The sequence below is a fragment of the Orycteropus afer genome, unplaced genomic scaffold (assembly GCF_000298275.1).
Source record: "Orycteropus afer afer isolate SDZICR_OR568_19922 unplaced genomic scaffold, OryAfe1.0 scaffold00033, whole genome shotgun sequence".
Classification (NCBI taxonomy): domain Eukaryota; kingdom Metazoa; phylum Chordata; class Mammalia; order Tubulidentata; family Orycteropodidae; genus Orycteropus; species Orycteropus afer.
Genome location: NW_006921620.1, coordinates 16,451,782 through 16,464,975, shown reverse-complemented (window position 1 = coordinate 16,464,975; position 13,194 = coordinate 16,451,782). Strand labels below are relative to the sequence as shown.

The 13,194-nt window shown below is 35.7% G+C and overlaps 1 protein-coding gene across 1 annotated transcript in view; it reads right to left on the bottom strand.

Moving 5' to 3' along the window:
• Nucleotides 1–13,194, bottom strand: part of SLC30A7 (solute carrier family 30 member 7) — a 103,222-nt gene that overhangs the window by 56,281 nt on the left and 33,747 nt on the right. The window contains exons 3-5 of the mRNA XM_042780306.1: nucleotides 8,260–8,373; nucleotides 3,098–3,185; nucleotides 2,445–2,571 (exon numbers count right to left, since the gene is read on the bottom strand). Coding sequence (XP_042636240.1) covers nucleotides 2,445–2,571; nucleotides 3,098–3,185; nucleotides 8,260–8,373 — 329 coding nt within the window. The remainder of the gene's footprint in view (nucleotides 1–2,444; nucleotides 2,572–3,097; nucleotides 3,186–8,259; nucleotides 8,374–13,194) is intronic.

Here is a 13,194-nt window from a genome sequence, read left to right as displayed (position 1 = left end):
TTGAGATGAATAAAAACAAAAATATAACATGCTAAAAAACAACAAACTAAACCCAAACCAAGTAGAAGGAAATACCATATATTACAGCAGAAATAAAGTAAAATAGAGAATGGAAAAAGTTAATGAAACCAAAACTTGGTTCTTTGAAAAGATCAACAAAACTGACAAACCTTTAACTACAATGACAAAGAGAAAAATGAAAGAGACCCAAATTATGAAAATCAGGAATGAAAGAACGGACATTACTACTAATCTCAAGGAAATAAAAACAAATATAAGAAATAATAAAAACAAATGTATACCAACAAATTAGATAACTTACATGAAATGGATAAATTGTTAGAAATACCCAAACTGCCAAAACTTACTCAAGAAGAAATAGAAAACCTGAATAGACCTCTCACAAGCAACAATACTGTTTTCAAAATTTTCAACAATGAAAATCCAGGCCCAGATGGCTTCAATAGTAAATTTTATCATTTAAAGAAGAATTAATACCAGAATTTCACAAACTCCTCCAAAAAAACAAAAGATAAGGGAACATTTCCCAATTCATTTTATAAGACCAGTATGGCCTAGTAACAAAACCAGAAAAAGACATCACAATAAAACTACAGACAAATATTCCTTATGAATATAGACACAAAATTTCAAGAAAATACTAGTAAATTTAATGCAGTAGTATATAAAAAGGATTATATACACTATGATCAGAGGGATTTATCCCAAGAATGCAGAGGTGGTTTACCTGAAACTCAATCAATGTAATATACCATAGTAATTGAATAAAGTATGAAAACCACATAACCATTTCAACAGATCCAGAAAAAAGTAATTGACAAAACCAAACATCCCTATCATGATAAAAAATACTCAACAAATTTAGAAGAGAAGGGAACATCCTTACCTTGGCAACTAGCATTCATGAAAACCCTGAGCTAACATTATACTTAACAGAGACTACATACTTTCTTCCTAAGATCAGGAAAAAAGACAAAGATGCCTATTTCACCACTTATACATAACATTTGGATTTAGGCAGAGGGAGGGAGGGAGGGAGAGAAAGAAAGAGAGAGAGAAGAAAGAAAGAAAGAAAGAAAGGAGGAGGGAGGGAAGGAGGGAGTGAAGAAAGGAAAGAAGGAAGGCACGGGAAAGGAAGATACAAAACTACCTCTATATGCCAATGATATGATCTTATACATAGCAAAATGCTAAAGAAGCCAGAAAAAAAATGTTTTAGAACTAATAAATGAGTCCAGCAACATGGCAGGATACAAGATTAATATACAGAGATCAATTGTATTTCTATACCATAACAATGAACAATCCAAAAACGAATTAAAAAAATAATCCCACTTTTAATAAAAGCAAAAAGAACAAAATGCCAGGGGATAAACAAAAGAAACAATTATAAAATATTGCTGAAAGAAATTAAAGATACAAATAAATGGAAAGACATCTCATGTTCATTAATAGAAGATTTAACACTGTTAAAATGCTCCTCAAACTGATCTGCAGATTCAATGCAATCCCTATTAAAATCCCAAGTGACTACTTTGGAGAAACTGGCAAGGTGATCTTAAAATTCATACAGAAGTACAAGGGACCCCAAGTAGCCAAAACAATCTTGAAAAAGAAGAAAGTTAAATAATTTACACTTTCCAACCCTCACATTATGGTCAACTAATTTTTTACAAGGATGCCAAGACAACTCAATGGGGGAAAACAATCTTTTCAACAAATGATGTTGGAACAACTAAAAATCCACACATAAAAGAATGGTTTGGGACCCTTACCTCACACCATATACAAAAATTAACTCAAAATGGCTCACAGACTAAATGTAGGAGTTAATACTCTAAAACCATACAGGACAAACACTGTACTGTGTTCACAAGGATACACTTCATATGGAATAGTGAAAAACGGCAAGTCTAGCCACAGAGACTAGATAATAAACTATAGTAACCCATACCACAGACTTTTATGTAGCTGTTTAAAAGACAAGGTAGACCAATACATACCAAATGGAAGGATCTCAGACAAACTGTATAGTAAATTTCAGAAGTATGTAGACACACCATAAAAAATTTTAATAGATTTGTTTTGTGGTTTTCTGGTATATCTTTTATATAAATGGTATCATACTAAACAGACAAGCTACAGAGGTCTATAAGAATTCACACCAAACTGGCAACGCTATTAGGTTGTCAAATTATGCAAAAAAGATAACATGATAATGTGAGGAGGAAATGAGATGGAATGGCATGAAGAAGTGGGAGAGAGAATCTAGGAAGGCATTCATAAGAGTGTGTATAATACAGTACTTTTGTTATTAAAAATCAATATAGTTTAACTTTTAAAATTTATCAATTTTCAAAAGTAAATGATTAGAACAGAAATCTTGTAGAAAATGAAGAAACAAAGGGTTCTAACCATCATACCAGAGCCATGAGAATGTCCATGACCGCCATGCTTGAAAACAAATATTCCTATTAGGTTTACCACAAACCCAAGAATTGAAACAAGTAGCAGTCTCTCATGGTGTACATCTGGAGGGGCTAATGCTCTCTAGAAAACACACAATACAATACAAATAGCATTGATATATGTTCTAACCGATCAAGTGATAAAAACATAAAGCAATTTTTAAAAACTTCAGTTACTTTCAGAATTAAAAGTACTTCCAAAAAATCTGCCAACATACTTTACAGAAAGAAAACCAGTAGTCATATATTCCACAAAAGGTAAGGATTATAAATATTTAAATATAAATATTTAAAAGCTTAACTATTTGGTTCAAGACCTGTACTTTTTTGGTATCTTGGAATACTGCTTATCATTTTAAATTCATTAATTACTCATGGTTTGCAAAGCACTATCATTTACTAGTTTTTAATCTCAAGTAGGTTCACATGTATTTAATTTTTTTCAATTATTTTATAATCTATTCATATACACACATACTATTTTATGTAACTCAAGGCTCCTGCTCGCAATAAAAACTTAATATGTAAAAACAGCTCTATTATGTATCTTTAACAAAGATTTTCATTATGGAAAAGAATTTACTGACTCTAATCATTATCTACTATACCTCAACTCCTTCTGAGAAAATAAAAAAAGCAGTGAAGATCAAAAATAGGCCATTGACAAAGCCAGCCAGAACTTCCGCTCTAACATACCTAAGGAAGAGCAAAGTAAACAACTGAATTATTATTTCTCAAAAACCAAATCACAAATTTACGTATGTTCAGAGAGTCTAAACCATATCATATGATAGTTTTAAGTGGCCAGCCAACAAAGTTCTAGTATTTATAGTATACTATATTTTATTTCACAAAAATTATAGAAATGAATGAGGGAATACATTTTCAATATTATGAATTATGTTTAATACCAGAATGCCATGAAATACATAGATTTCTAATAGCCAATCAAAAGACCTTTGTAGAGTAAGTAGGTTTAGAAAGACCTTCCACAGAAATGTAAATCTCAAGTTGCCACTGGACAAAGAAGAACAAGGCCAGACAAGTTGGCAAAGAAAGAAAGATCCAAGGAAAAAAAGTAGAAGAAAGGTACTAGAAAAAGGGAGTTTTATAATGTATTAATCCCTTCTTTTCTAAGAATGCCTAACACTTTCTGTTTTTTTGTATCTTTCAGTTTTCAAATCTTTAAAAAGTAGAGCTTTGACCTGAAGGAAAATAAAACTATGTCTGAATCATCCCTGAGACAACTTGAGATTTATATTTCTATAACTCTTTTTCTAAGATTAATAAACTTAGCAAAAACTTTTCAATTACCTATGTTTAGAATCAATTCTAACTTCATATAATTCTAATTAAAACTATTTTCAAAATACCTGTCTTTTTTCTCCAAGGACTTCTGAAGCTTTCTGCCTCCTACCTGTGTGAAGCATTGGGAAAGATTTTATTCTTCCATAAGGTATATTTGGGTTAGTTAAAGCCATCAGAAACAACTTTAACTTGGCATTTTATACATTCAAGCATCATTCAAAGGGTGCTGACAGCAGTTAATCTCTCTGGTCTGTAAACAATATAACAGAAGCATCAAAATGCTGCTTTCTCTAACTTTCTATGTTAACTCCTAGATAATGCAATTTTCACTGTTAAAATGTTTGAAGAGAATTAAGTAAAATGTACACTACCCAATTATGTTGGAGTTTGCCCTGCCAATTACATTCCAACATAGCATATATAGCTACACTCAGAAATAATGTATAATTCTACCTTCTAACACAAATGACTTAATATATTTGTCAAAGCATATACATAATTTATTTCTGGAGATAAAGTTCATTAAATTCAAATACTTTGCAGCCTGTTCTCCACAACCCACACTTAGGAATTTATCCAATAAATCAACAGGGTACTATTAAAAGAATAAAAAGAACTTTCTTTTAACACATGCTTCTAATCCATAGTTAATACCTGACTGAAAGCCTTTTGCCCTTGAGTTCCACTAGATTTCAAGATCAAAGGCAGGAATGTTTTTTCAAGTATCTTTCTGTCCCCAAAGCCCAGCTTAATACGAGCTCCATAAACTCTGGTAAACTGTTGGACTAAAGTGATTTAATTAGGCTTAATATATATTTGCTAACTTGGTTGCAAGTTTAAAATTAAAACCCTGTAAAATCCAGGCACACATGCATTTACAAATGACTATGTTTACTTGGACAGAATGAGTCTTAGAACTAGAACATGTAATTCATGAAGGTGGTGTGTGTGCTGTTGCCTCATCAAGTATGGCTGGTGTTTGGATTCTTCAATCAGGGGAAAAAATACATAAATATATGTGCCTATGTATATAATAAGTATGGATGTATACATCTACTACCTACAAGCTGTATATTACTTTTATGTTGACTTAGCTATTTCAAAAATAGGAGTGTAGCAAGACACAAAGATGATTTTTATATAAAGAAATAGAGTCATCCTATTGCTTTCTCTATTAAAGAGTCAGTCTTCAATTCAGTGTGATGAGTCACATTGAATTGAAAGTTGTTTTGGGAGTCATCTCTAGGCTTACCTTATTCAGTTTCATTTTGGTATGCTGACACCAGTAGTTACATCTAGCCACTACTTACTACTATGTTGTTGTTGTTATGTGCCGTTGAGTCATTTCCGACTCATAGCGAACCCTCTTGAGTTTCTGAGGCAGTATCATTATGGAAGTAGATCGCCCAACTTTCCTTCTGAGGAGTGCCTGGTAGGTTTGAACCACCAGCCTCCTGGTTAGCAGTCAAATGCCTTAGGCACTACACCACCAGAGCTCCCTCTTACTATTAATAGTTTCAAGTTTTTATTCTCTAAATTTTTCCTACTCGAAAAGATTTTTTTAAAAGCAAATGAGAGGACAGTATAAGAAATAATTTAAAAAAAAGAAGAAGAAAAGAAAGAAAACAGTATAAGAATTTTTAAAAATGTGGCAAAAATACTTTCTTGTATTAACAAGTTGAATATTAAAACCTGCTTTGCTATTGAAGGCATTCAAAGCTTTTGTTAAAAACTATCTGATAACAGGTGGCAATACACTCTACATGTGAAACAAAAGATATCCCAAGAATTAAGAAAACATGAAGAATTTTTAGTCAATTACTGTTTATCCAGAAAGACTGCTGAATAAGATATTCCAATTAGATTTCTGATATACAACATACATGAATCACTAACTTTCTAAAAAGCTGAAGTATATAACTTTATATATAATCTTTCTTTAATGACTTAGAATCAGCTTGAGAGCAACTAACAACAAAAGCAATGTGGGCATTAAAAAAAATTTTAACTATGTTTTGACAGCTCCATGTGTGCAGAGTAGAACTACTCCAGAGCATATTCAAATAAATGACCTTTCAGAAGCATATCACCAGGCCCATCTTCCGAGGTGCCTCAGGTGGGCTTGAACTGTCAACCTCTTGGCTGAAAGTTGAGTGCTTAACCTTTTGCACCACCCAGAGACTCCTTTAATAGCTACAGTGTTGTTGTTAAGTGCTGCTGAGTCAACTTTTCCACTCATAGCAACCCCATGTGAGAACTCTCCTAAGGTTTATTTGGCTGTAATCTTTATGGAAGCAGATCACTATGTTTTCCTACTACAGAACCACTGGGTGGATCTGAACCACCAATCTTTCAGTTAGGAGCTAAGTGCTTAACTATTTGTGCAACCAGAGCTCCTTAACAGCTATGTACCAAAAGACTCCATTGCTATCAAATTGATTCTGACTCTTAATGACCCTGAAGGACAGAACTGAACTGTTCACAGGGTTTCCAAGGCTGCAATCATTACAAAAGTAGACTGCCACATCTTTCTCCCCTGGAACAGCTGGTGGGTTCAACCCACCTACGTTTTGGTTCGCTGTTGAGTGCTTAACCACTGTGCCACCAGGGCCCCTTGTAATATAATCATAGCTATAGTTTGAGATTATTTAAATAGTGCTATAAAAAATGTTCTTATCTAAGCTTTCAAATTGTTTGGATTTATAAATATACAGGATCTCTTGCTCTATACTATCAAAAGACAATCTTCTTTTCCAGTTTTTTTTTTTAATTTTAAAAATAATCATATTCATTTAGTTACAGTTAAAATCAGCAAGTTGTACCACAGAACTTCATGTATCTCTTTTTTTTACCACTTGTCACTGTGTATAGTTATTATGATATTTTCATATAATTGTTTCCCCATCAGATCACAAGTTCCTTAAAGGCAGGAATGTCTTATTCACCTCTGTATCATTAGACATAGCAAAGTATTTGACTCATAGTGAACCCTCAACAAATATATGAAGAGAGTAAGAATATGTGCAAGAAAGAGGGAGTATGTGACTGACAAATAAGGAACAGTAAAGCTGGAGAGAAAGATAAAGTAGTAAGGAAGGAAGAATAAGAGAGGGAATAATGAGTGCAAAAGACAGTACATAGAAGAGACAGGATCTGGGAGAGAACAACCAAAACTGCGCTGGAAAAGGAGATTCAGGGAAGGAGAATCTGTGAACAGCAACTGGGAAAGGAAGAGGAAAAAGAAATGAGAGTTGGAGAGGTTAAAAGGTAGAGCGGGAGAATGAGAAAACTTGACAAGTAGTGAAGGGTAGGACAGATCAAGCGAAAAGAAAGAAAAGGCTGAGTAGTGAGAAAGGAAAGAAGAAAAGAATAGAAAGAAGAAAGAAGGAGAGAGGATCAAGAAAGATTGTGAGCACAAGCCCAAATACTAGACAGACAGACCAAGGGAGGGGGAGAGGAGTTCAGGAGAGGATGAGAAAGAGAATGAATATGAGGATAGGAACAAGAGCAAATGAGTGAAAGCAATTAAAAGAGACAAATGGAGAGAGGAGAGAAAATGGAGAACAATTATGGGGAAGAGGGAGAAGGAAGGGGGAAAAATTCAGGAAGGGAAAGAATTGACAACTAAGTAGGAAACAGAAGGGAGCAGGAAAGTGAAAGGGTGTGGGGAACAAAAAAAAAGTTAGTCTGAGCTGTGCTTACACACAGATAAAATTATAAGGCAAAATAGTCCATGAGCAGACAAAAGTTTTACTCAAGCAGCACAAGTCAAATGAGCAGAAACCCATTGCTTCCTCCTATCAGATATGGCAAAAAGAAAACTTGGCTTCTACAGGTACTCAGCTCAGAAGTAAGACCAGATAATTCAGTATCCTTACTTCAGTATAGAAAACATTCTCCGGATATCTAATTGTCCAAATTCAGCAAAAGTATGACAAGTATTTTACATAAAAACAAGGCGAAGAATATAAAAAACTTATTAGGAAATAGTGAATTTTGAATAACTTAACAGCAAAGTATCACTCCAAATACAAAAAGAAAAAAATGAGAGAAACATGACCATTTTCATATACTGAAACCTTTCTTACCTTCTTCTTCAAAAAAAATAAAATATGCTAAAAGCTGAGAAATTCCCCTATATAGTAACATCTTACCTAAGAAGTTTTGGTAAAATCAAAATCCCCTATTCACTAAACAAAAACAAAAACAAAAAAAACTTAGATGCACAAAGTACATATTACAGATTTCAATTATATTTATATGCTCAAAAATAGGCAAAACTAATACCTGGAGTCAGGAAAGTGGTTGCCCTTGGAAAGGTGTAGAGGAAGCATGAAAGCTTTTCAAGGGTGCAAGTTACACAAGTGGGTTCATTCTATGAAAATTCATTGCACTTAATTAAGATTTGTGTATTTTTCTGTACATCTTACACTTCAATTAAAAACATTTTGAAAAGTCTTACCCATAAGAGAAAGCATCATTATCTCTCCATTTGGAAATAACAGAAGCTGCCAATCCAGCCAAAATGGCAGTGCTATCGAAAAACATGTGAAAAGAGTCGGAAATCAAGCCTAAGCTGGAAAAGAATAAACACATTGGTATGTTATATAAAAACCAAATGGGTATCCCTCTTTAAAAATTTAAGTTTCAACCTCTGCCCATCAGGTACTTCCCTTCTAAACAGACAACACTGAAATATGATACATAAATATATTAAGGACAATCTTTAAATGTCTGGAAAGGAAACTCTCATATTCTCTGCCCAAGGAAAAGCTCAGCCAATTCTGAAAGAGGGGTAGAAGCAAAATCTATCTGTTGCTGAATGAGTGGTAGGAATCTGCCAACCTCTTTCTCACTACCACTGAGGGACAGGTAGAAAAAAACAGCCTTCTGCTATTGGGGTTGGACCAAAATCCACTTTATTTCAGGATCTTACAGTTACAAAGCATTTTGAAGGAGTAGGAAACTTGCCCTAGTTCAAGCACCCTCCACCCCCAAAACTTAGTATAAGGATACTTAGGAAGGTGGGGAGAGACAGGGTAGGGAAACGCAACCTGACTCACACACAGGGACTATCTAAGGATGAGGCTACAGCAGGAGAACCTAGTACCCACCCCCTACCAACCCCCACATGTCAAGTATGACCACTAACTAAAGACAAGGCAATAGCAATCTCCTGTTGAGAGCAGAGCAGGAGCACACACAGAAACTCCTTTGTGGCTCAGGTGCACAGGGCTTGTTGAAGGCTGAGAATGGAGCAACGACACTGAGATAAAAACCCTCCAGAACTCCAAATTCTGTACCAAGCACAGGTAGCAGGTGCACATCACTAGAAATATTTGAAGTCTAGGGCATGTTGAAAATAACTGGCAACAACAAAACATAAAACTCATCTCAACTACTGACCAGATAAGGTTCAAAACGCCCACAATAATGTCCTAACAACAAGAAAAAGAGGTAAGCTCATTTCTGGGCATAAATACTATTAACTTCAACCTCTAGTATTCTTTTAAACATAATGTCCAGCATGCAATAAAAATCTGAAAGACACATAAAAAGATCAAAGGAAAAAAATTTTAAGTACTAAAACAGTCAACAAAGTCTCATAGGGACTTTACTATGTATTTGCAGGGAAATATTTGAGAATGTTCTGAAATAAATGAAGGAAACACATATCCAAGAAGCTTAAAGAATTCCAAGCTGGATACACACAAAGAAAACACACTCATATACTGCTCAACACCAAAATGAAAGAAACAATTTTGAAAGCAGCAGGGGAAAAAAAAAAATTATATACAAAGAAACAATGGTAAGAATGGTAGCAGAGTTTCATAAGAAACTATTCAAACCAGAATGCAATGAGATGACTTCTTTAAAATAACGAAATAAAAAATACCATCAATCAAAAATTCTATGTTGTTGTTGTTGTTATGTGCCGAATCGGCCCCGACTCATAGCGACCCCTCCCTGGGTTTCCGAGGCAGTATCACTACGGAAGTAGGATTGCCCAACCTTCCTTCCGAGGAGTGGCCGGTGGGTTTGAACCGCCAGCCCTCTGGTTAGCAGTCAAGTGCTTTAGCCACTATGCTACCAGAGCTCCTAAAAATTCTATATCAACCTAAAATATCTTTCAGAAATGAAGGTGTCCATATATCTATGGTCAGATTATTACAGTAAGTGCTCTAAGTCCTTTTAATAGGTTGATAATAGTCTCTTCAATAAATATTGCTGGGACAATTGGATCTCCACATTCAAAAGAATGAAGATGGACCCATACGTCATACCATATTTGAGATCCATTGTCTTCAAATGGATCTGAGATCTAAATGTAAGAACTAACACCATAAAACTTAAAACAAAAGAGCAATGTTCTGGGATGCAGCTTTCCACAATCAATTCTTAATATGCACACAAAAGCATAAACAACAAAGACAAAATATTTATAAACTGGACTTAACCAAAATTTAAAATTTTTGATTAGAAAAGAATTTTATCCACAATGGGAAGAAACAATCTAAAAATGAGAGAAATCTTCGGGAATCATCTATGTGATAAGGGTCTAATATTTAGAATATAATAATAATTCCTCAAATTCAACAACAAAAAGAAGACAAATTTATCAAAAACTGCGCAAAAGACTTAGATACACATTTCACCAAAGGTCGTATACAAATGACCAATAAGCACATGAAAAGATGCTCTAGATCTTTAATTGTTGTTGTTAGCTGCCCTCAAGTCAATTTCAACTCACAGCGACCCTATGTTCAAACACAAGGAAACACGGCCCAGTCCTGCACCATCCTAACAATCCTTGCTATGCTTAAGCCCAACACTACAGCCTCTGTGTTGAAACCATTTTCTTGAAGGTCTTCCCCTTTTTTGCTGACCCTGTACTTTACCAAACATGATATCCTTCTCCAGGGATGAGTCCCTTCTGACAACATGGCCAAGGTATGTGAGACAAAGTCTGGCCATTCTCACTTCTAAGGAGCAATAATCTATTCTTCTTCCAAAACAAATCTGTTCTTTTGGCGTTCCATGGTATTTGCAATATTCTTCACCAACACAATTTAAATGCATCAATTCTTCTGCGTCTTCCTCATACACTGTCCATCTTTCATATGCATATGAGACCACTCACTGAAAGCACCATGGCTTGGGCCAAAATTAAGCACACCTTAATTTTCAAGGAGACATCTTTATTCTCTAACACTTTAAAGAGGTCTGTTGCAGAAGATTTGCCCAATACATCGTCTGATTTCTTGACTGCTGCTTCCATGGGTGTTAATTATAGATCCTGAAACCTCAATCTTTCCTCCATTTATTGTGATGTTACTTATTAGCCCAGTTGTGAGGATTTTTGTTTTCACACCTCTTTGAGGTGTGATCCATACTGACAGTTATAGTCTTTGAGCTTCTTTGAGTTGTAGTCTTTGAGTAAGTGCTTCAGGTCTTCTTCACTTTCAGCAAGTAACGTTATGTCATCTGTGTATTACAGTTTATTAATAAGTCTTGCTCCAATCCTGATCCCACCTTTCTCTTCATAAAGTCCAGATTCCCGGATTATTTGCTCAGCATACAAACTGTGTAAGTACAATGAAAGGGTACAATCCTGATGCACACCTCTCCTGTTTGTAAACCTGCTGTATCCCCTTGTTCTTTTTGAACAGCCTCCTGGTCTATGCACAGATTCTTCATGAGCACAATTAAGTGTTCTGGGATTCCCATTCTATGCAATGTTATCCATAATTTGTTATGATCCACCCAGTCTAATGCCTTTGCATAGTCAATAAAACACAGGTATTCTTTGCTTTCAACCAATATTCATCTGACATTAGCAATGATATTCCTCATTGTACTCCCTCTTCTGAATTTGGCTTGAATTTCTAGCAATTCCTGTCAATATACTGCAAATGGTTTTGAATTCTTTTCAGGAAAATTTTATATGTGTGTGACATTAACATTGTTCAATAATTTTTGCATTATGTTGGATCACTTTATTTTTTTTTCTTTTTATTGTGATTTGGGTAAAAGTTTACAGAGCAAATTCACTTTCCCTATAGCAGCTCATATACACTTTGTCTCATGACATTGACTGCAATTTCCCACAATGCAACAGCTCCCCTCCCACTTTCTCCCCATAGTTACCTCTTCCCCGTCCTTCCCTCCCATGCACTCCTGCTCCAAGTTGTCTCCCTGTGCATACACAGCCCTTCTATTCTCCCATGATTGATCTCTCCAAAGAGTATATCTACTTAAAGTAAATGTTCAGCTCATATGCCTGTCTTTTGTCTGACTGGAAGCCAGCAAGAGTGGGTTCAATTCCAGACCTGAAGGGCAACTAGGAGCCATAGTCTCAGAGGTTCCACCAGGATCTATCAGACCAGCAAACCTCGTCCCTTTTTTTTTTTCTTTTTAATGATTTTGAGTTTTATTCCACATTGTTCTCCCATTCTATTCAGGATCTCCTACACAGATCCTCCTCTGAGTGGTTGACAGTGGTAGCCTACCACCATCTAGTTCTTCTGGTCTCACAGTCGTACAGGCTGAGAACTGCATGGTGTACCAATCGCTTGGACTAATTGTTTCCATGCATCTTTGGTTTTCTTCATTCTTCTTTGTTCTGGATGAGGAGAGATCTATTGTTGCATCCAGATGGCCGCTTGTAAGCTTTTAAGATCCCAGTTGCTACTCGCCAAAGTAGGATGTGGAACAACGTTTTTGTGTAGTATGTTATTCCAACTGAGCTTGATGTCCCCTTCGACCATAGTCCCAAGCCCACAGGTCCAACTATTTGCTCCCTCTAAGTAGCTGGTTGTGGCCAAGAAATGACCACAAACTTGGCCCTTGTCAGCTCTATTATATATACCTGGGAATTCTTATAGAACATACAAATACACTTGTAGAAACACTGTCTTCCAACCCTATATATGATCATGGGCACACTCCCCCCCTGCATCCAAACCAAGACCAAACTCACTGCTGTTGAGCTGGATCTGACTCATAGTGACCTTTCTTTTGGTTTCTGAGGCAGTATTACTACATTGCCCAACCTTCCTTCTGAGGAGTGGCCGGTGGGTTTGAACTGTCAACCTTCTGGTTAGCAGTCAAATCCCTTAGGCACTGTGCCACCAGAGCGCCCCTGCATAGGCATACCTAATAGTTCAGCCTGCCTATCCACCCATATATCAATGTCTGCCTTCACTGACAACACAGTTCTATATGTCCAAAAGGGTTCATCTTTGCTGTCTGTACCTCCCAAGCATCTCTCTGTGTCTTCCTCTTCCTCAATGCTACCATGTTGATCACTCACATTTGGTACATTGCCCTTCTCTTCACCCAAATCAATACTTATCTCTACCTATCTAACAGTGTTCCCTACCCTACCCTCCCACCC